This window comes from Python bivittatus, unplaced genomic scaffold (assembly GCF_059951505.1).
Source record: "Python bivittatus isolate LINGU-HERP-01145 unplaced genomic scaffold, Pbiv_v1 ctg000250_np1212, whole genome shotgun sequence".
Lineage (NCBI taxonomy): Eukaryota > Metazoa > Chordata > Lepidosauria > Squamata > Pythonidae > Python > Python bivittatus.
This window is the reverse complement of record NW_028277057.1, coordinates 1,632,925-1,657,609: the sequence shown is the minus strand read 5'-3', so window position 1 is coordinate 1,657,609 and position 24,685 is coordinate 1,632,925. Positions and strand designations below refer to the sequence as shown.

Genomic DNA, 24,685 nt, shown 5'->3' with positions numbered 1-24,685 from the left:
TGTGGCTGCCCTCTGCAGCTACTATGCATCTCTGGAAAAGATGCAGTTGCTTTAAATAGCTGCAGACAGTTGAAACATCTGCAGCTTTGCGTATTCCAAACCACCTTTTTGGAATTCACTCCCAACATTTCTCAGTCCTACTATTTAATTCCTTTTTCCCGTGCCCCACGTTAACTGTTATTTTGTTGCAAGACTGATGAAACCTAAAGGACGTCAATCCCACCATCTAAAAATGGGAGAACCTGCAAAAATCCGTCCTGTTTTACTGTCTGCATTAGTCAAGGAATATTCTGCATAGTAAAATATTGAAGCGAATTTTTCACAATCCATAGAAAAATTCAGAATCGTTTACATTTACATTACCTAACGTAGAGAAACTCTGCCTGCATCTTTACGTTGTTAGCTATGCAAATTAAGGAAATTGTCAGAGCTGAAAACGCCTTTTAAAAAAGAAAGTTACTCTATTTTCATTCTGTGGCCTGTTCCTTTCCCTGATGAAGAATCTGTCATGCAAATTTCCCTAATGCAAGTTCTTCTAAAAAAGGGAACTACTTCTGTTTGTATGCAATTTTTAGGCCTACTTTCTCAGACGTGTTGGACAGATGGTGATTTATTTATTTTTGGCGAAAGAGAAACACCAGTGTGGCTCATTTGGTGCAGCAGACTCTTGTCAGCTGGAATGGAACCTTCAAGTTTTCTCCCAACAGAAATTTTGGTGGAATTCCATGACATCCCTAATTTTACCCCTGGGCTTTTAATTCATGTCAAAGTTGGTATTAGCTTGGACAAATACCCACAGCCTGGTTTTATAGATTTGCCCTACAGCTTCAGCAGCTTCTTCAGAGGGTGACAGTTAGCCCCCTGCAAAGGCCATTGCTCTTGCTCAGAGGGAAGCCCCAGACATACAACTGCTTGGAGAGCTTAGTGGAGCGATCTCATCCATGGATAGATCACTTGGTATCTGGAATCTGTTCAATTATTGTAACTTGGAGACTAAACTCTGAAGGCAAAAGCAGGACAAGGACATCTTTGGGAGCTTTGCCATCAGAACTCACAGGAGCAGATGGGAACATTTGGAATGGATGGGGCCAGCTGGAACAGAAAACTACAGAAGGAGAGGCAGAGCAGTCCAACATAGCTTATAGAATGAAATCAAGGATACATAAAGGGATCTCCTTGTCATTCTTAAAAGATGCTTGGAAGCACCTCCTGGCAAAGCTGGTCAGGCATCTTCTGGGTCGTTCTGGAGATGAACAGGCAAAGCTGGCTGCCAGAACATGCCAGTTCCTTGCACTCTAGCTTAAAGGCTGGCGTACGTATCGTTGGGGAATGGCCGGACATGCTTTCTAGGGTGGGACGTTGATGCCGAGGAGTGGCCTCGTGCAAGTCAGATGCATTCTTTGCTTACTCAGCTTCCAGAGAGGAAGCCTTGCTACTCTTTTGCAGCCCAAACAGCCAAGAGTCTTGTAGCATCTTAAAGTTATGATTGCATGCTCTTTCATGGATCATAGTCTGCATCAGGATTCTCAGCATGCATCTAAGGAAACAGACTGTGACCTACAAAAGCTTTTGCAATAGTAACTTTGTTCATCTTTAAGGTGCCATTCTGGATTGTTTGCAGGGTGTGGTCAAAAATGGTGGCCCCAGCACACATAAAACACAGGTGGAGCTGTGGATCACATTGTTGTTGCCACCATCTTGACCTTTTTGACCATGCTCTGCAGATACTCCTGGTGCCATTAAAAGACTCATTCTCTTTACATTGTCTCTCTCATGTCTAATTCTAATTCTCATCTTTCCTCCAGGAAGGATAAAACACATACAAATTTCCCCTTTTTATTTTTATTTTTTTACTCTTCTATGAAGCAGCAGATAGGTTTAGTTTAAAGTCAAAGCCGCCAAGATTGTTGTGTGGTCTTCCCAGACTGAGGCCAATGCTATTGAATTAATTGTTTAAAGAAAGCGTATATCAACTTAATCACTCCCAGCACGGCTGGCTGGGGAATTCTGGGAGTTGGAGTCCACACATTTTAAAGTTGCCAAGATTGAGAAACACTGCCATAAAGTATGGTTAAATAAAAGTCAAGATGGCAGCCACAATGGTGTGATTGAAATTCCACCTGTTTTTTTTACATGTGTTGTGATGCAAATAAAAAACAGGCAGAGCTTCTTGGCTCTTTTAACAATGCCCTGTGGATACCCTTGTAAGGAAGCCAAGCTGCCTACCTTGGATCTGGCTCTGTGCTTGTGTTCCGAAGTGCCCGGGGGCACCCAGGGGCCCTCGAGAATTGGGAGTCGTCGGAGTGACTCTCATAGAGTGCCGAAGCCTTTCCAGGTCCCCATAACGATCTTGGAATTTTGTTTGCTCTTCCAGCTTCTGCCTGTGCCCTGAAAAAGGAAGGGAGGGAGGGATGAATAAACTAACATGCTCAGGGTCAACTCAGAGAGACCCCCTGACCCCAGGAAAGGTGCGTACAGAAAACTAAGCAATGCTCAGTCCACATTTTTCTGTGCCACTGAAACATAAATGTACTGTCCTTGTCCTGCTATCTGGAGATGAAGTTCTTTCTTCATTTAGTGGATGAACTTGTTTTGTCTACAAGCAGCTCAGTCTCCTTTGTGTTTCTCTACTGCCGTTTGTGAAGGAGATTAGGCTGAGCAATAGTCTCTAATTCAGTCACCATCTGAGAGTTTAATAGGTGGGTGTGGATTTGAACTCAGGTCTTTGCAGTCTGCTTCCAACACCCTAACCATGACACCACACTATGTCTCTTCATAGGGTGAAAGGAAGGGAGGGCCCGGGTCTCCTGGAGGCATCTAGTTAGCCACTACGGTTAAACACAACTAAGTTATCTGTTGAATGACTCCTAACTTCAACCAAGTTCTATTTTTGCTTCCCGCACTGTCTGCAACACCTGTATCCACTGCCAGATGCAGGGCGTGAAAGCTGTGTCTCTGGAAGTGTCCCAAACCAAAGGACTGTGGCCAAGAAGTCCCATCTGGCACTTGGCCACATAATTTGTGGTGAGGGGAATTCCCTCACAGGGGAATCCTTGCAGAACAGCGGCTTACATCTAGGCAGCCCAATTAACTTTGGGTAATAGCATTACAGGGCCATTCTGGTGTGGTGTCTAATGGTTTGGACTGGGAAGATCCATGCAAAAGTCCACCTCAACTGGGGAAGTTCTTTGGGTGACCCTGGACCAGTCCTTCTTTCTCAATCCAGCCTACTCCCAAGTCTATGGTTTGGGGGAAAACTGGAGGAGGGAGTATTAAGTATGCAGCTTTTCGCTCCTGCAGGAAAGATAGGGTGTATGTGTAACGATGAGTAAATAAATACACACATTCTCTTTATAGTTAAAAATTTGGTCCTCAAGCTCAAAGCCATGAGCACCATCTTACGTATGTATAACCACTCTTCTATTCTACCTCCCACCCACTCGAAGGAGGCAGAACAGGCAAAGAAGAAACTCCGTTGGATGCAACAGCCACGGGCTACTGAATTTCTCCCCTTGGCAGCCACAAGTCCCATTCAAAAGGGAGACCGCCACTATTTTCATATTCGGCCCCCCGTGACATCACAAGGCGAGCACATTGGCTCCCCTCGCCCCAACTTCCCAGTAAGAAGATCTGTATCGCTACTACATCAAATGGCTGAAATGTTTTCCATATGGAAGGATGGATGTGAATCTGATACTGCAAGCCGTAATAAAAAACATGCTGGTCCTTTGGGGCAATGTGGAGACATGGAGAATGCAACATCTGATGCTAGAAAGATATCTTTCAATGTGAGGAGGGAGAAAGCAGATCTCGATCTACTGTACTTTGTTCAATCTCCTGGAGATCTGTCATAGATTACAAAAGTTTCCTGACTTCCAGTTGCCTAACAAGAGCAATAACTAACCCCCCCCCATTTCATTTCCCCCCACATCCTTGCTACGTAGGATGCTTGAAGGGTGATTTTTTGTGGGAAAGGACTAAGGAGACCCCCCAGAAGCCAGCAAGATATTTTCTTTCCACAAACTCTGTGTTCCCCCTTTTCTTTCCCCTTTTCCACCTGAGTGGAATTTTAAAACAAAATATCAGGCGATATAATTACAGCGTATTATGGTGTTATACACTGAGCCTCTTACTCTGTTTTTAAAGAAACCCCAGAAGGAGTTGCCAACCCATTGCAGCCAAGTAGAAAATAAGTTTCTTGTAGGAATGTGCAAAGCTTTGGATCGGATGCCCAAAAGAGGTCTGGAGCGCATGGGGGTGTGAAGGTGGCGCTGGTCTGCATCTTGGTGGCAGGCTGGGGCTGGGGCTGTGCTCCCGCGCACTTGGAAGTGTCTTCTTTGAACTGAATCTGAAGTGCCGCGTAACCCTAGTTTCTTAATTTCCTCCCTGGTATTGTTTCCTGCACATTTTCTGCTAGCCTTTAAATCAGGCTGAAAAGTCTGACCCACTAAAAAAAAATCAATCAATCAATCAATCAATCAATCAATCAATTATATGTATGTATGTATGTACGTATGTATGTATGTATGTTATTTCCTATGAGCCTAATATATTGAGAGGTTTGAAAAGGTCTGACAAGAGGTTTTTATCAATCCAAATAATTCAAGAAGAAGCTGATTCTCCAGCATTCGAGAAGGATTGCCCTCCTCTAGAAAAACAGGGCTGTGCCAAGCAGGAGGAGGAGGAGAAAATGCCTAAGAAATTTCATAATGACAAACTGATCAAAAGACTTAGCTATCAACATCATAGATACAGAGGAAAAAGTAAAGTAAATACAGTAAAGTTTCTTCTGAAGAAGGAGGCTGTAGGCAGATCTGCTTCTTGTTACCACAACAAGCATATCCAGATTCATTAATACGGTAAATGAACGAAGACAATTAATTTCCTTAGCTCTCTGTGCATTTAATATATGGCAAAATCCCTTCCCCTCCCTCCCTCTTTCCCCTCCTTCCAATGGAAGTGGGCCAGAAAGAGGATGTCTGTCTCTTGACGGCTTCATCAACTGTCCACTCCTCCACAATCCTCAGGGGCTTCTAGGAAAAGTGCAGCCCCACCCAAAAGAATTGTCTGCCCCATCCCTAACACGGTATTCTTTTATTTCTGGGTCCTATTTCCCAAGAGATCGGATTTCCCTGACTATGCTAGTGACTTTAAATCCTCCATGCCTACCTATATTTAAACTCTGCTTGTGGCCCACGCAGCGTTTGGAGGCCCTGCAGGCACCGTCCCCCCCCCCCCCGACCCCACTCCGCCTAGGCTTTCTTGTTAGCCCAAAGCATGTGGGATGCTGGCAAGTGATAATGTGTTTGCTTTGGGACGGACTGAGAGAGAGGAGAACTGCATTGCGAGTGTAAATTGAGCAGCTGAGCCAACTTGGCTCGCGCAGCCGCCTTGCTCTGCAGCATTTGGCCGATCGCTGTTGGAAAGAGAATACTCAGCTAGATGGTTCTTTAGCAAGGGCATTTGTGTGCAATTCCAAAGGAATGTAAATTGCAGAAGACACCCTGTCTCCTCACATGGAACATGTCCACCACAGAGATCCCATTATCCACATGTTGAATGTGGGCCTGTTTACACCATTTCAAAATGGAAATTGGTTACGCCAAATCGTTTCTTTAAGCTCCTTTTGTTTCTGTTAAGGAAGGAAGGAAGGAAGGAAGGAAGGAAGGAAGGAAGGAAGGAAGGAAGGAAGGAAGGAAGGAAGGAAGGAAGGAAGGAAGGAAGGAAGGAAGGAAGGATTTCTCTTGGCTTGCAAATGCTGCCCAAAGATTCATATTTACTCTTCAAACAACAAGGAAGCAGTAATATGTAACCAATGGGGGGTGGGAGAGGAAAAAGTGGTTTTTCTCATGTGATGATTGGGCCAAGTATAAAGAAATTAACGCTATTATCCTCTGTTTGCGTTGTGTAATGGGTTGGCTGGGGTCCAGTAAATGAGATGTGTCATGTTTACAACAAGCCTTTTATGGAGGGCTGTTCCCACGATGCTTGCTTGCTTTTCTCCCAAGTCATGGGAGAGCTCCCACAATGTGATCCGATGTCCAAGGGCCAAACGCAATGGCCGCTTGCTTGCTGGCACGCAGGAAGCTGCCTTCTCTTGTGCCAGAGCGTGGACCCATCTCCTTTGGCGGGATTTGCCCCGATCGGCAGTGAACCTGGCAGGATGAGGCAGGATCTTCCTCAGTCTCATATGAAAAGATCTGGCGTTGAGGCTGAGCCTGTGGTGCGAGGCAGTTCAACCCTGAGCTACGTATATTCTCTTCTATCAGCAGCAGTTTCAAAAGAGCCTTCAATGGTTCATAATTGGGGGGGGGGGGATTTTCACTTTTTGCAAATGGCAAGGTCTGATTGGCCCTGTTTCCACGTCTGTCTGCACAGACAGGTTGCTTAAAAGATATAAAATAAGTTTGCAGGCAAATATAAGTGGACAAAACTCTCCCCCATCTTGGTTTCGCATGGGGGTATGTTTTTCACAAAGAATCTCTGGGCTGTCAAAGTGTGTAATCATTTATTCCCACTTATAGCACATGGATGCCTTTATGCCGTCTTCCCTGCCCACGGAGCAATTATGGCTGTTCTCATTCATTTCTTTACTTTTCGGCGCGGCAGCATCTCATGAGCGCTCGCTGAACATTTGTGTCTTCGCAGGAAAGAGCATCACAAGATGTAGGCGAAAGCTGACAACCTGTTCTTTCTGTTCCAAGGAATTTCTCTTCCAAGGAACTTGGGGATTTTTTCCTTTTGGAATCGGCGGACCTGCGGCTTGCTGGGAGGAAATGGCCTCGATTGGTTATTTGAATACAGCCTACGTGGTGCAAGCACACGGAAAGATAAGGCTTGAAAGAGTTGGGTTGACTTCATTACCCAAAATACATGTATCAACCACCACCTTGTACTGCCTTAGTGCAGATGTGATCATACAGGGTAATAGGGTAATACCCATCCTTATTCGGTAGGATCGCAAATATGCATACAATGAGAAAAGCCAATATCAAAATGAAGGAGTGTGATGTGTGGATCTAAAAGATACAACCAACAGGACCTGGTATCCTGGACAGCTTCTTGTTTCACTTCGGTTGTTTTCTGTAAATTATTCCTGATTTTACACAGTGATCATGCAAATGTCTGATCTCTACTTGCCAAGGCCTGGAGTGGTTCGAAACAGCCTGTCTTGTTCTTGTTAGTCACTTCTGGCTTGTAGCTCCAAGAAGGAAGTGGCTACTTGCAGATGTTCAACCAGCTCCTATATTTATGTCTTGAATGGTGGCTGGACCTGTGGATATGATCAGGCATTCGTCTGGAACTGCACTCCATGAAAGCTGCAACTGTGATTTTTCTTCTTCTTTTTTTTGCACATCGGGGACGGTTGCTGAAGGCTCAAGTGTAGGCCCGCTCGTGATCACTTGGCATCTCAGCTGGGTACCAGCTACAGCTTAAAGAAACTGGATCCTCCCAGCTGTGAGTGACCTATCTAAATCTCACACCGACGGATCTGCATCCTGCAAATGAATAGGCAAGCTGGAATGCATCTGTGCACTGAAATCTGCACTTTTTCTAACTTCGCAGCAGAGTTTTGCCATGCAGAAAATATGCATGTATTAACCAAGCAAGCAGACAGACAGATAGATAGATAGATAGAGAAAAGAATGCACAAACATGCATATATTAGAGTTAAAAGTATAAATAAATTACAGAAAACCCTGAGGTTTGCAGAAGTATAATTCCCGTTTCGGAGGGGAAAAAATGAGGGAAGGGAACCAGAAAATAACCCAAAGAAGGCAAAGTATTTCAAAAGGGACTGAAAACTAACTGATGGTTGAAGCAAAAAAAAAAACTTAGAAAACTTTTGTGGCTTGGGGGGAGCAGAACAGAATATATCAATGGCTAGCTGAGGAATTCTGGGAGTTGAAGTCCACCCATCTTAAAGTTGCCAAGGTTGAAAAACACTGTCCTCGAAGATATATGGCTGCCTGGCCAGCTGGAACACTGAACTCTGCAGTGTTTTATTTTTCCTATATAGATATTTAATGTTTGGGTTAGATGAGAACCTCTCTTGGTTATCACAAAATCTCTGTTCTCTGTTCATTTCTTCGAAACATTACTTGGGAAAGTGGAAGAGCTCCCCAGTGAGAAAGATGGGGCGAGTTGAAGGAACTTGCTCAGGTGCAATGATGGAAGGGGCCAGATTAGATAAAAACACCTTCAAACATGAGTGGGAAGAAATAAAAAATTTAAATTTAGCCAAAGATTTTAGGGCAAAACATCTGCATTTGTTTATTAAGGATTAATTTTCTAGCTCTCGACTTCTCAACAGTTTTTATTCCATTTTCAGAGGGCCAAGGAAATGTACAATTTGCACCAAGCCTTTCAACAGCAGTTTTACTACAACCATCTCTTCAGAAGCACATTTCTTAACCAAAGATGAATGGTGAGAACACTTCAGCTAATTTCTTCACCTCAGACTGCCCAAAAGAAGACAAGCCTTCATTCAGAGCAGTGTTTTTCAAACGTGCTGGCTGGGGAATTCTGGGAGTTGAAGTCCATACATCTTAAAGTTGCCAAGTTTGAAAAACACTGATTTAGAGCAACTTTCCTCAATCTGATGCTCTTTAGCCATTGTCAGTCCTTCAAGGTAGTCCAGACAAGAAGCACACCCAGGAGTTCTAGTTCTATTTTTATTGTAAGATTACATTAACAGAATTTTGCAAGTCTGAAAGTACATCTCTCCCCTCTCACCTTTACAGCCCAAGAAACTAGGGAGGGTCCCTTCTGAGACATTTGCCATACCCCATTCCATAGGACTCAGCTGCCTCTTATCTGACCATTGCTTAGTCTGCGGCTCTTCCTCCTGTCTCCCAAGGTCATTCCCACATGCCATCACACCATATTGGGATTGCAACTTCCACATTTTCTATCTCCACCCCATAACTCTGGTTCTGTCAGTTGACTATCACACCTTCCCTCCAGCAGAACTCAATTATATTCTCAAAGTTATGGCTAGAGGCTTGGTTGACCCACTTACATACCTCCCATGTGTGCTGGGACGACAAGTCCAAGAACACTGGCTGGGAATTCTGGGGTATATAGTCACAGCTCATCACATCTGGAGAGTCCCAGGTTGAGAAAGACTGACCTATAGCAAGGCATCCTATAGGGGTTGGAGTGGGAGCCTTGACTGGAAGTCTGTCGATGGTGCTTCCATTATGGGGGATGAGTTTGGAGCAACACAAATTGGTGTGTGTGGGTTTAAAGGACTGGAAAGTAACAGTGATGGAGGCCAAGACAGGTTGCTTGGGGCTGACAAATCCCTACAACACTGAAGCTGAGAAACAGAATGGTAGGAAGCCTGCAGATGGCACTATAAGACTAATTATAACATCTGCAATCGATGGAAGATGTTATAGAAAAGTTAAAAAAAAAAAAGATAAGTTTTGATAATTTCCCACAGGGAGAGAGAGGCTACTCGCTGGAACAGTTGAATGGTTCAGAACGTCTTCTATGTTATATATTTCTTTTTTTCTTGCATGGCAGGCTCATGATGGTGAAGATGAGTGATGCATGTAAAACAGATGTGGGGAACCAAGAGCCATCCTGATGTGACTGGGCCACAGCTCCCGATATCTCAGCCATCATGGCCAATAGCGAAGGCTGTGGAGACAGTGGAGCAGCATATAGGTGGCCACAGGACAACCACCTGTGAGGTAGAACAATGGTTCCACCAGCTCCAAGCCATTCTTCCAAATAAATCCCTGGATTAGGCTGATACCAGAGGGATTTACTCATTACATATCTATTCCGAAATCATATTTGATCTAGGCTTGCTCCACATGATGGATGGATGGATGGATGGATGGATGGATGGATGGATGGATGGAACGAAAGAAGGAAGGAAAGAAGGAAGGAAGGAAGGAAGGAAGGAAGGAAGGAAGGAAGGAAGGAAGGAAGGAAGGAAGGAAGGAGGGAAGAGTTAGTTGATTCATTTGTGGGCTTGCCATTTTTCAGCTGCTGGTTGTGACCGGCTTTTAGGACTGCATGATCTGGGCAGCAAAAATCTGAATGAGCACTAGATAGCAGCCAAAAGTTACCTATATCTTTCTGCTGCCATCTACAGATCTTCTGGACTTCTGCAACCAAGATCCGGGAGCTTTACTTGGAGCAGGAGCTCCCTATGCAAGTGGGACCCAAATGCTGGGGCTCTGCCCCATGCCATAAAAGCCTTTGATGATTAGTTTTGCAAATCAAGCTGTTCATAGAGACCCCGAGGCTTTGCTTGGGGCAATGAGATTTTAGAATTTCCTCTGATATTTTAAGTGCCATGAGGGATGCTCTTGACTCTCACTGATGATGTCTTGTTGCCCTTTTCACACTGTCTTTTGATTATGCTGCACCATCTTGAGTTTATTCTAAACCAGGCTGAAATGAAGGAAGAAAGAGACTTATACAGATACAAAGTAAACTGATAAATCAACCAGGATCTTCATTTTTTTTTGGAAGCCCTTTGTACTATCCTGAGAGAAAAGTTACATGCACCTCCATGGGTGGAGCAGAATAATAAAAGAAGACTGGGGAAAATGAAATTCAGGAGGTGCAGACAGTGATAATGACCTCCAGCTAGCATCCTGCATCTCATGAAACAGACTACAGTCTGTGAGAGCTCAAGCCATAATAAATTTGCTCTTGTTTAAAACAGCTTTCCCTAGTCTGGGTGCCCTCCAGATGTTGGCATGACTTTTCTGGATTTTCAGCAAAAGCCATGCTGGCTGTGGGATTCTGGGAGCTGAGGATCCCAGGCTGAGGACAGGTTGTTTTAAAGTGTCACAAGATCATTATAATTTAAGCTGTCCTGGGTTCTTTGTTGTTTTGGCAACAACAAATTAACCTAGTTACTTCCTTTGAAACAAAAAAGCATTAAAGAGGTCTAAGTATGCATGATTACATTTGTTCATTAAACTATAAATGACTTAATTCCCTTAAACAAAAAAGTGCAGAGAACATTTGAATTAGCTTCCCCAACCTGAAGCCTTCCAAATGTGTTGGGATTCAATTGCCAGAATTCCCTAGCCAGCACAGCTGGGGGACTGTGGGAATTATTGACCCACGTGTCTTGAGGGCATCAAATTAATAAGGTACAAATTTATTCCATGGAATCATCCCCCAATGATGATTTAATTTAAAAATTTCAAATGGCTCTAGCTAGGTGGATGGACTCAGTTACAGTGGTGATGGGGGCACCATTGGAAGACCTGAAGGACCAGGTTAGAACAGATTGTCATGGAGAAAATCTATTTATGTGGTCGCTAAGAGTCGACAATGACTTGATGGCCCCTAATCAATCAATCATGTTAGAGAAAGCTAATATAGGTTTGATTCTGAGGTAGGACGGTAAGTGCTTTGTGTACAGAAGTTCCTGTTTCAACCCCCCAGATGTGCATTTCAGAGGATCCAGAGAACACAGGATGGACATGACCAGGGAGAGATACTGGCAATAGCTAGACAAGCCGTCTGAGCTGGCACAAGTTCAGAATTCTTTCCTCCTTTTCCCAAACTGGATTCTGTGGCACATAAACTATAAACAAACTATGAGTTCAGTTGGCCACAGAAGCTGCCTGTTATCCCTCCGGATGATCCTAGCCATACCCCTTTTGATATCGCCTTCTATCGAGACCCATGGCGCTGCGTGATTGGATCAGCCTAGAATGCTTGACCTTGAGGGACAGCAAAACCAGTTCTCTGGAAGAGAAGGCATCTTCCTATGTACGTGGATGAGCAATGGCTTTGGGCCTCCAATCAGGAGGTATGGCCAATTTATTCATTTATATTCCCTGCTCAGCATAATATAATTGCAGTGACTAAAAGCCAATTAAAATAATAAAACTAGATGATCCAAACCCTTAAAAAAAAACACAGCAGCAGCCATGGAAAGAGAGTAAAAAATGAAGACAAAATAGCTATGAAACCCATCCCCTGAAATTGACAACCTTTGACTGAGTGCTTAAGAGGGCTAAAATAGATCCCATGTCTGAATCTCACTCAGACTTCAGAGGGTATCCCTGAAGAGGGAATTCCAGAACTGGGGATGGGGGGTTGCCAAAGAAAAGGCTCTGTCTGTGCACAACACCCCCGGCTGAAAATCAATATACAAACCCCTGGGGCAGCTTCCACCCCCTTTTCCATCCCCCCGCACTGTGCATCCTGCCCTATCCTCTCTGAGCCACGTGTCTCAACCTCAGAAGAAGTCATATCTGAGACACTGTTAGCCCTGAGAAGTCATCCAGACAAGAACCGCAACCAGGATGACTAGTCCTATCTTTATTGCAAGGTTGCATTAACGCAGTGTTGTCCAAACTTGGCCACTTTAAGATGAGTGGTCTTCAACTCCCAGAATTCCCCAGCCAGCCATGCTGGCTGGGGAATTCTGGGAGTTGAAGTCCACTCATCTTAAAGTGGCCAAGTTTGGACAACACTGCATTAATGGAATCTTGCAAGACTGAAAGCATTTCTCCCCTCCACTCTTTTTTTTTTTCTATCTGTTCAGTTGTGTCCAATTCTCAGAGACTGCCTGGACAAGTCCCTGCAGTTTTCTTGGCAAGGTTTTTCAGAAGTGGTTCGCCATTGCCTCCTTCCTAGGGCAGAGAGAAAGTGACTGGCTCAAGGTCACCCAGCTGGTTTTGTGCCTAGAACTCAGGGTCTCCCAGTTTCTAACCTGATGCCTTAACCTCTGCGGCAAATTGGCTCTCCCACTCCTATTACTCTCCAGAAAACTAGGGAGGGTCCCTTCTGAAACGCTTCCCACGCCTCCCTCCTTCTGGGGGCTGAGACATCTTTTGCATGCCAGTTGTCCCATCTGCGGCTCTCCCTCCTGTCTCCCAAAGTCATTCCCACAGACCATTGCAGATATTTTGCAAAGGGCCTCCCAAAAGGTTAGCATCAAGGCTTATCTCTGCACAGTGGTCTTAAATTAAGCCAGACTAGTTCTTGCGAAAGTACAATAGCATAGTTACCTTTTTGGTAATTCCTATTTATTCTTTATTTTGCTGTTGCACAAGGAGTCAACAAAAAAAGCTCTTGGTTCTAATTTGGGTTTAGGCAGCCTCACCAAACAAGGGTACCCTTCAGATTTCCAGAAGTTTGAGAAACATGGATAAACGGGGGCATACAGGCATACCCGTGCCCCTTGGTTTTCTTTCTCTTCTTGCATTCACACATCCCCCAAGCATGACGCCATTCTCCACATGCAGTAATCCATCTACCACACTTTCATCACAACGTACATTGAGCTGGAAGCAAGAGCTTAGTGATGGCTGGAGGCAATCAGTGGGGCAATGCTCGGTGTACAATAACACCTCGAGGGCACTGATGGGGGCCTATAACATTCCTGGTTATGAAAGAGGCTGATACTCTTGGCAACGCCCTGAAAGGGAAACAAGGTCTGGTGTGTCCTGGAAGATCAGTCAACTACTTTCAGTTAGGACAGAGAAGACAATTCACCTTTCTAGGATCACAGAAGGAGTAGAATTACTCAGCATCCTGCTGTTGAAAAGTCAGCTGCCATGGGGAAAGGCTGCTATTATCACAAGGCAGAGTGAAATGGTCTGTCTCAGGCAGCAAGAGAGAGAAGCAGGGAATGGTGGCAGGGCGCTGGAAAACAGAGCTGTGATCAGCACATGGCTTGGTGCCATGTGAAGGAAGCAGCCTGGCATTGGTATGGAAGGGGGGTTCAGCTGCCCCCAGATTCCTCAGTCAGCTTCAGTACAAAGAACACCAGCGGGATCTTGGGCTTTATCTACAGCGGCCAAATGGACGGCTTGCAACTTTTGGAAATTAAGACGAAAGTCACAGGTGGCAACTTCTGTTATCTATGAGTTAGAGCTAACAGATTTTCGAGGGTTGTGAAGGAGAATTGTGAGGGGAGGGGGAAGAAGGAAGGAAGGAAGGAAGGAAGGAAGGAAGGAAGGAAGGAAGGAAGGAAGGAAGGAAGGAAGGAAGGAAGGAAGGAAGGAAGGAAGGAAATATCAGAAGACATGGGAGAATTTCACATTTGGAAGACAGGTTTTTAAAAATAAGGGAAAATATTCAAGATGGTGGCTTTGATCACAAGGTCATGGCCACCACCTTGATATTTTTACAACAACCTCCCCCCCCAAGACATCCCTGCCAACAAAGAATTTACATACATCGGGGGAGATGAGCGGCATACAAATTTAATAAGTAAATAAATACTCAGTGGGCATGGAATGGGAAGCCGGAGATGGGGAAACAGGGTGGAGAGTAGTATGGCACGGCATTTTGGAAGACGATGTGGTTGGCTTTAATCCTGAACACATTGCAATATTTCATGGCAGATCCTATTTGTGTTGTTTTTGCTGCCATATCTTAGGAAAGGATATGATAGCTTTGTAAAATGGCCTGTGTATTTATGTATGTATGTATGTATCAAATTTATATCACCGCCCAACTCCCCCACAAGGAGGGACTTATCCAATGCATGCTCTGTCTTCTTGTGAGGAACTGCAAAAATTTGTGATGCTCTTTTATACAGAGAGAATAAAAAATGACTGCAATAGGAAGAATATGATGAAGGTTTATAAAACTGTGCATGGTGGCTAGAAATCCTTGCCCACAATCTGGGTAGGAGAGAAAGGAATTTGGGACTTTCTGATTTCAAATTATAAGAAATGACAATTAGAATGGTGAAAATGCAGATCTTGACCAGAATACATTTTATTGATGAGGAAGTAATAGGGGTTGAAAGATCTTGCACTGGGATAGCATGTTCTGCATAACTCAGAAACTTACTTTAGTATAGGGGGAGGTGGGCAGGGACCCTTAAGTTATCTGCATTTCCTAACCTCTATTCACACTCAGTCTGGATATAGTTAAACTAAGAGTTCATTTTGCTAGCCTGGGCATGCCATAACTGAGTTAAAGCACCAGAGGCTGCGAATACGGCTATAGTGTTTGGAATAATATTAAAAAAAAAAAAGTCTGTCTTCCACCTTTCTTCAGACTCCTGGTAATTTGCTCCCCGAGTTTATGGATGGGGAGAATAATGAATGAATGCATGGATCATTTAACTTAATTGACCCTGATATAATAATATTTCTTCAAGCTAATTGAAACATGTTATTCCCCCAACTTTCTTTTTAAATAACAGAATATTAAGAAAGCCCTAAAGAGCTGCTCCTTGTTCCTAGCAATTACCAAGGAGTCAGAAAATTGCCCAGACTTGATAATTATTGTATCTGGAGGGAGGGAGAAAATTCCCAAGCCAGCAAGGAAACAGCTTGATTCTACATTTTATTAAATCAGAAATGTTGTGAGTGTTTCAGAAGCTGGAACTATGGATGTCTGGAAGAAGAAGTTGGTCAAGAGACTGTTCTGATTAGCCTTGGCGCACGCAAGTTAGCCATATTTTGAAAACATGAGATCTGTAGATTTCCTTTTCTCATTTTTTTTTTACATTAGGCACCACTCCTTAGCACTCATTCAGGCTGACTCAATCCCAAGTTAAGATTCATTCAGGACCTTGTGCTCCTGAATGAAAGGTGGGATAGAGATCAAATAAATACGTAAGTGTGGTGATGGTCATCAACAGAGGTGCGTTTTTAATGAGTTTTCCATCTCTGGAGGTTTTTGAGAAAAGTGGCTCTCCTGGATATTTAAATGGTTTTCCTGCATGTTGCAGGACTAAACTATATGGTCCTTGGGGCCCTTTCCAATTCTGCAGTTCTAGGATTCTAGGAATCTCTGACGGCCGTGTGCTGCCTTTGGAATTCTATATGGCACACCTTGAACAACAAGAGTGGAAGAGGTTGATTGCCTTCTACCCTTGATTGTCAGCTTCCTGAATGCTTCCAGTTGACCTCTGGGGCCATGACCAGAGTAAATGGGCCTTCAGCCTGATGCAGCCTTAGGACTCGTCTTAGGTTATATTCCTGAACAGATTTTCTCTGGTAAGAAAAATGGATGGAAGAACTGTCAGGTGAAGATGGAAGGGTTCCAAATGAAAGATGTTGAGGCCGGGCAAATTTTTGATCAAAGTCTTACGTGGAAGCACTCTTTGTTGCTTTTGAAATGTGGCACGGCACTCACAGTATGGCTGGCATTCTTGAGGCTGTGTGGACCCACATCTGCCTCTGAAGACCAAGTGTGTTTGGAGAAAGAGTGTTTGCAGTGTACGTTCGTTTGCTTGTGGGTTAGATGGAAGAAAAAAAGAAATGTTCATTTAGAAAGTGCTCTAATGGTAGTCCTAAATGGGGCTTCAGCGTAACCAGCAATTGCTGGGTGGCCTTTAGCAGTGCTTCCACTTCAGGCTGCCAAAACATCCTTCATTAAAAAGGAGATGTTGATAAGAGAATTATCTCCTCATGGATCTGAATCCTGAAATCTGCTGGTCCCTATGGTGAAAACAGTGACTGCAGGCATGTAATTCAGGGCATCGGGATGATCGGAAACTCAGAGGAATGGAACTGCATTGAAAAATATGCATGTGCTGGGGAAGGATAACTTTGGATTGGAAGTAGTACGTTCACCCAACCAATTTATTGCGGGCTACATTAATAAATCAAAATAAAATAAATGCATGTTCCAGAACGTTGCAACGATGCTAATCTGGCAAATTCTATTGTGTCAATCCAGAAATTACATAGAATAATAAAACCCAGCTCGGGGCCTTAGCAAAAGGATGCAGTTAGCACTTGCAAGAATTTAGTATTCATCACAGCAAAGTATGCGCAGGGACATTGGGATAGAGCCCTCATGCACAGCCCTGTTTTTACCCCAAATTTAAGCCCTGAGCATCTGCAAGGCGGTGGCAGGGCCCAGAACCTGTGCAAGGCAGCATCATAATGCAAATCCCATAATTTACAACCTTGCATCAGATGCTGGGACATCAGGATCTAATGGTGACATTTGCAAGCTGACATAATCTTACGCATGGCGTCATTTGGCATCATCATGGTTTGCTGTGGATGCGGCTGCCTTAAGCCTTCCCGCGTGAAGCCAAGCCCTGAACTAATTACTTACTATGTGGTTTTTGTGGGGGATTTGTCTTATTTTTTACATATCTTCCTAAGCCCTGAAGGGACTTTTCCAGCTGGCATATAAGTTGTTCCACTTAATGGCTTTTACACATGCTGAAAATTAACACTGAGAATCAATGCTTTTGGCCACTCTCCAAGATGCTTGATAGCTTTGCCTTGCAGTCTAATCACAACTGCTCCCTTGGGGGCATGGATGCTTGGGAATCAGGCCAAGTTAGCTCCAAGACTGCGAATAACCCCATTTCATCTTTCTCAGGTATTCCCCCTTATTTTTCAGGCAGCTGAAGCAGTTGGGGATACTCATTGACTTGGTTGTCCATCTGGGTAGCAACGCCAAGGTGATCTCAGAAAGCTAAGTAGAACCAGATTTGATTAATACCTCGATAGGAGGCCAACAGGACATCTCAGGGTTGTGGATTAGACTGGGAAGTAAATATATGCTGGAAGAAATCAGTAACAAACCACTTCTCCACTGGTGCCAAGAAAACTAGATGGATGTGCCCATAAAGTGACCAGGAGCCCAACGTGTCTCCAAGGATCTTTCTTTTCTTTGGGATTGGTCAAAGCATCTCTACAGGTGTGTGTGCTTGTAATTGGTTAGGTGTAATTTGTTGAAACAATCCCATTGAAAGGATGTGTAAAAGGAGTTACATCAGGAGGAGTCTGGTAGCTCCTTTCCAACTAACCCATTTTATTAAAAAGCTTTATTAAAAATGTATTATTTTATTAAAAGCTTTTATGAGCTGTAACGTCATCCTCAACTTCAAAGCGTTGCTATCTCGTTGGACATTTTGCCTTCCTCCATCAAAAGCAACATAGACACAGTCCATCTGAATGCACAAGAATGGGCAAAGAAATAGATGCTTCAAACCGCAAGGCAGCTCTCTGATCTCTTGGCAGTGGGGTGTGGTATGAGAACTTAGATAGACATGTTAAGATACCAAGGGTGTGGACAGCTGGAATTGAGGTGTGCCTGTCCTGCCAGCCAACCTCAGTTAAGCACTGGTTGCTTTGCTAACCAAGTTGTTTAGTCCAGTAATAAGGCACCTACATTTCACATAGAAGGTCCTCTTGTTGTCCCCAGATCCAGAAGGTTTTGGGGGTTAGTAGGGCTGAGATAGGCCCTGGGGAACCATTGCCAGCCAGAGAATCTATTGCTGGACAAGATGGATTAGTTACAGGGTGACCAAATCATCTAAGATCTGGTTCAGATTTGCCTTGCAATTGAGATCATTGCTTCAGTTCAGAGCAATATATATATAAAAAAATAAATGTAAAGATTCAGTTACAGTCATTGAACTGATTCAGCAAATAGATCTGAGGATTCAGCGGGATAATCCCATCAAATTACTTTTCAGTGAAAGCTGTGCTCAGTCCTGGTTCACTACACTGCACTGCCAAGGCTGCAAAAGGAACTTTGCTCACAACTGACCACAACATGGACTGTGTAATTGTAATTTCCCAAGCTTTATGGGCTGAGCTGCAATATGTAGCAAGAACCAATTCTGATTCCATTCTATTATTGGCAGAATTCCAAGCAAACAGAAAAACTAGAAGTTGTGAGAGCAACCAACAATGACTTCCATCTATGTTTGGTTGATTCTCTGTCAATGTTGGAATGGGGTCGAAATCTAGATGTTGTAATTCAAAACACCCAGGAATCTGAAAAATCAGCTTCTTAGATCTTTGGATTCTTAGTCAACATTGGCCCCCTGGAACTTGCCATTAGGAAAAACACGTGAGGGTATGATGCCCAGGAACTAACTAAGCAGGATAAAAAGAAGAACTCCTCAGAATAGCATGGCTTGCTTAACTGCATTTTGAATCAAATGAAGAACCACACAGTTCTTCTAAAGTCATATTCTTCCTGGCTGTCCCTTTGAAGCTTGGGAAGTAGTACACTTGATTCATCTAAAGAAGGAAGCAAGACTAGTTCTATTATTAGGCACGGGTTGGTGTGTGCCAGCATCAAGCAATAAATCAGAAGAAGGCAAGATGGTGCCTACAGGCATCAATGTGCTCGAGACATTCCCCTTGATGTCCCCCATGTTCTTGGGACAGAGAACATGATCTTTTACGTCTTTTTAAAAAGGAAGCTGGGATCCTGCAAAGGAGAGTATCACATTTACTTGCAGGAAGTAGATGGAGAGCACTCTGGGGGATTGACTTAACTCCCCATAAGTGGCTGCGTAGGAATCCATTTTGTGCCCATGCTCATCTCACGCTCTTTAACACCTTTAACATCTCTAACCTCAAAAGATTCCCTGTCCCTGTCCGGTCTCACTGTCCCACTGATTACAAGGGGACTGCCATTCCAGATCATTTTGGCATGTGAAATGGAGGAGGGAGGGAGGAAGCATCATCTTCCTGTCCAAAGGTCTAAATGTTTGGAGCTGGTCTTAGAGGGGGGCTCTTGTAAGAACGATCAAATTCAGATGACCTAAGTGCATCACTGATTTGAATGCATGCAGAATAAATCAGATTCAACTTCAAAATTATTTTCTTTATAAAGAATGGAACAAGGGTGTCTCAGGGGAGGGGTCAAGAAAGTTAAGATGGTGGTGCAAGTGTATGATTGAAGCCATGCTCCTTTTTAATGTGCACGTAACACATATTAAGAAGAGGCAGGGCTCTGACTATATAATCCCATCCACCATCTTGACTTTTATGACTGCCCCAGGGCAGATGACTCTGAAAGAGACATTATGGACCGATCCCCACACTATCCATGCTCATTGTGGCAACACACAACCAATTTCAACGGGATGGATTATAAAAGGAAAGTATTACGGTTTAATCTTGGAGAATTAATTTCTCCTGCACCAGCAAGGACTATGTAGCAAGGACTAACTGTTCTGTTTATTTGGCAGCAGGAAGCAGAAACACTGTTATGGATATTCCTTGGTAGAGCTGTATCCAAAATAGGCTGGGCGAAACCTGGAAGTTGGCTGGCAAAGACAAGATAATGAAATGGTGGAAGCCAGCTAGACAATACCACACAACCCGTCCTTGCTTACCCTATCAATAGAGTATCGATTGTAATCTTTTGCACACACTTGTACGATATACGTGTGACTCATAACAGGGTGAAGCAAAAGGGTGCAGTGGTAGTACTGAGCATTTGGAGGCCTTCCTTACAAAGGTCTCAACAAAATAATATAATTTCCCTGCCAATGGGAATTTTTTTCCAGCTTCTGGAACATAGCATCTTCAAGGTATCATGGGAAAAAAGCTAACATCTGGCTAAGAACAGGAGGCAAAGGTCCAGCTTGGAAAGGAAGTGACAGAGCCTGTAGACCTTCAAATCTATCATGGAATCTACATAATCATAGAAAAGCAGGGAAAGCGAGGCTAGTTCTGGGTTCTTCAATGCCATCTTTACAAAGGGAACATCTACAGTGGAGAATGTGCTCTACTCACGGGAGATCCCCTCAATTTAGAACACCCATTTTCTAAGGCAGCTTTCCCCAACCTGTGAACTTCAGATGTGGCAGGGCAGCAACTCCCAGAAACCCCAGCCAGCAGGGGTTAGCTATCTTGAGAACTGTACCACCAACCTCTGGAGGGCTCCACATTTGGAGGACTCTTCTGATGTTCTCAGGAGAATAGGGAACCTACAGGAGGAGCATCAAATCTCTATTTGCAGACGTCTTCCTGCAAATATTCGGAGGAGGATTATGGAAGTAGTGATAAGTATTGTACTGATCCTGCCTGATGCAATTTTGATTGCGTGAGGAATTAGAATGCCTGAAAAGGGTTCAGGAGAAGCCAAGATGAACGAGTCAAAGGTGGATAAATCCTTCTGAAAACCTTTTCTGGGAAAGATGCATTGCTGGCTGAATTGCCACCTGCTGCAAGAACCTTAATCTGCATCCAATCTGCTTTGCTTGTATTGCATGAGTTGTATAATGGTTCTCTCATTCCTCTTTGGACACTCTAGCCCAGTGTTTCTCAACCTTGGGAACTTTAAGATGTGTGGGCATCAACTCCCAGAATTCCCCAGCCAGCATGGCTGGTTGGGGAATTCTGGGAGTTGAAGTCCATGCATCTTAAAGTTCTCAAAGTTGAGAAACACTGCTCTAGCCTCTAAGATGTTCTTATCTTCACCCAAATTGGCATTTACCAGTTTCCAGAATAAAATTGTGTCTTAAAATCTACAGCAGTCAGTGGTGGTCAACAAATTCCTCCAATCCTAACTCTTCTAAAAACCAAGTTAGTTCCTTACTTTTTATATGGACTAGAGTTACAATATGGGGAAGTTCTACCCCTTATGATATGGAATTCTTTCAGAAGAAGCTCCTCAAAACTATTTTAGGTGTATCTAATGGTACTCCTATCCCCTTTCTCTATGCAGAAACTGGTACATACCCAATTAAAGCTAGAATAATTGTACGAGCATTTAATTATCGGGCTAGACTCCTCTCACCGCTTGATCCCTGATTGGTCAAGTGCTACCTCCTGGAGCATTAGCAACTAGAGAGGGCTGATTTCTCAATATCCCATCTAATATGCACTTCTGCCCTTGTTCCAAGGAAATGATAGAAGATGTTACCCATTATTGATTATACTGCCCTATTTCCACTTCAGCATTTGGAAAATTTTGGGAGCCCCTCTTGATAAGAAAATCTTTTGGGCCTGATTCATATAAAATTGAATATCTAATGAATTTAGACAAGGAGACCCTGCTATGGAAATTAGCAAGCTTTGTTGCACGGGCAGCTGCTGAACAGAGAGAATATTTTATCAAAAGTTCCTAATCTTTTCTAATATTTTACTTGCTGTAACATTTTTTTAACGTTTTTACTGATTTTTGAACATTTTAATGTATTTTCTTAATGTTCGGCCACTTTGGTGCAGGTTTTATCTAATTTGTTATGACCGGTGGTCAAAACAATAAATAAATTGATTGATTGTATGAAGTCAGAGTTGCTTGGCAAGTGGGCAGCCATATAAATATCTGATGAGTTAGAGATTTCTCCCTCTCTTAATGACAACTGAGACCTTTTCCCTGTTTAGCGCCAGCCCTCTAGAATCAATTTGCACCAACAATTTGTACCTGGAATTTGGTCATTAAAATAGAAAAAGGTGTTAAAAATCCTTTTTCCATAATCTTTGTGAAGCTGGTTGATGTATTAATTTTATGCCAGAATGTATTGTTATTTAGGTACAGGTTTTAATTATTGTTTTAAATATTAAGGGCTATTCAAGTTACTGAGTTATTTTAGATGTAATCTCAGATCAGATTGTAGTGAGTTATTGTATTAATGTTTAATGTTGTATTGTATTATTTTGTAATACACTTAGAGGAGCGTGAAAAAGGAAAAGGACAGCTACTTAACCTAATTTTGCCATCATCCCTGTTCTAAGTCAGTGTTTCTCAACCTTAGCAACTTTAAGATGGGTGGATTTCAACTCCCAGAATTCCCCAGCCAGCAAGTCCATCCATCTTAAAGTTGCCAAGCTTGAAAAACACTGTTCTAAGGGATCCCTGGAAACTGCAATTCTCTATGGAGGTTTTGAGGAAGCAAGAGCTGTCCTGCCTGGTGGAATTGCATTCTCCCTGAAGTCTGTGTGGACCCATCTCTCCTGGCCTTCAGAAGTGGAAGAGTCATGAAGACTTTCCCAGAAAGTCCAGGCAGCAGAGTAATTTGTAACAACTTGGTGGCTGTTTTTATGGTATTCTTGTTCCCCAATATGGTCAGATCTACTTCCTGTTTTATAATACTGCATTTCTGTTTTTAATCTTTATGCTTTCATACATTGCTAAGCATTGTCTTGGTGACTGAGGTGGATGATGATGATGATGATGATGATGATGATGATGATGATAATAATAATAATAATAATAATAATAATAATCCTGCAACGGTACCTTTAACACCATCAGACAACAACACCTGCCTATCTCAGGTCCTTGGGAAGGACTCAATAGGTGGATAAAAATGCCAAATCCAGTCTAAACATCTGGCTGACTGTGTGACCAACCATAATAATCATCATCCTGTGGTGATACCTTTAACACCATCAAACAACATCTGTCTATCCCAAGTCCTTGGGAAGGACTCAATAGGTGGATAAATGCCAAATCCAGTCTAAACATCTAGCTGACTATGCGACCAACAAATATATATATATATATATATATATATATATATATATATATAAATAAATTACTTGTATGGCTGCCCATCTTCAAATCAGAACTCTGGGCGGCTTGCAACCATAACATACAAACTATATCATACAAAAAATTAAAAGCAAAAAACAATGGAAACAGAAACAGAAAAACCTGGCACCACAACCCAACTCCCTAAATGCAACCCACCAAACTCTTCCAACTCTGGCTTGACCCTATTGCAATGCTTGGGGGAAAAGCCAGATCTTCATGGCTTTTGAGAAAGTTAAGAGGGTAGGGGCCTGCTGGATCTCCAGGTGGCAACATTTAAGGGAAGGGACCTGGAGCATGCCTACTCTACCTGATCTGGTGGGATGGGCCGCCAGAGAGAGGTGGTCCCATAAATAACCTGGCCCTGTGCCATGGAGGGCTTTAAAGGTGATAACCAGCACCTTGAATTGCCCCTGGAAGAAAACTGGGAACCAGTGCTGCTTCCGCAAGAGAGGTGTGACATGGGTGAACCTAGGACCTAAGCCCACCACCAATTTGGATGGCTTGAAAAGGAAATCAGGTCAATAAAGCCATCTGTGTTTCTGCTCAACAGAGTTGTCCATGTACCTCTTCACCAGCAACCACAGAAAATAGCCCTCAATCCAGATGTGTTTTAGGTAACATCTGCCCCTCTCTAAGCCCACTGGCAGGCAGAAGTGCTCTGCTCAACGAATAAGGGCTGGAACCGCGACCAGGAGCCGATTTGCCAAAAATCAAGTTGGAACGTCCTGCATTTCAAGAGGGGGAAAAGGGCAAGGTCTCGCCAGACTTCTTCACAAACCGCAGGAGAGGAAAGTCCTCGACTTCCCAAAGTGAAAAAAAGGGAGGCATTTGCCAGATTGAGCCAGCATCTTAATCATCTAATCTAAATTAGCCTGGGATGAGTGACGTATACCTGAAGAGATCATGCCCAGAAGGAAAAGGGGGAAACACACATAACCTAAAGTGAAATCATTTTCTTCCTTTCTGCAGAACAGAAGCCTCCCTGTTTGCCTCTTCGTATTAAAAAAAAAAAATCTTGCTGGAGGGAAAACATCCACATTAATCAGGTCTTCCAAGTATAACAGTAAATATAAAAAACACACGTTATTTCTGGAGTTGCCTTAGCAGTAAACAGGCAGTATTTCAGGGTAATTTCTTTCTGTTCCCTTTTTATTCAGCTTACAGAGGCAAACAACACTTCTGGGTCATGCTGGACCTATAATGGTCTTGTCTGAATGTAACATTAAACCAGCATTTAGTACTGAGGGAATGAGGTTCCCCTTCCAACAGGACTGGGGAGAAATTGGAAGTATTTGAACAAACAATGGTTTGTTCAATTAAGCTTAGAACAAACCATGATTCAGAGTCTGGGCTTGCTCAGATAAATCAGGGATAGGCAACTTTCCTTTACGTAATTTTTAGTGGGATGAGGACCACAGTGGGTGGGGCAAGGAACTGGGCGTGGCCATCTCATAGTCCTGCCATGTGCCCTTTC

At 43.4% G+C, this 24,685-nt stretch overlaps 1 protein-coding gene across 1 annotated transcript in view; it reads right to left on the bottom strand.

Annotated features, from left to right (window-relative positions):
* The window catches only part of RUNX3 (RUNX family transcription factor 3), a 132,275-nt gene that overhangs the window by 19,844 nt on the left and 87,746 nt on the right, over positions 1-24,685 (bottom strand). Inside the window, exon 5 of the mRNA XM_088140946.1 lies at positions 2,227-2,388. Within this exon, the coding sequence (XP_087997072.1) occupies positions 2,227-2,388 (162 nt within the window). The remainder of the gene's footprint in view (positions 1-2,226; positions 2,389-24,685) is intronic.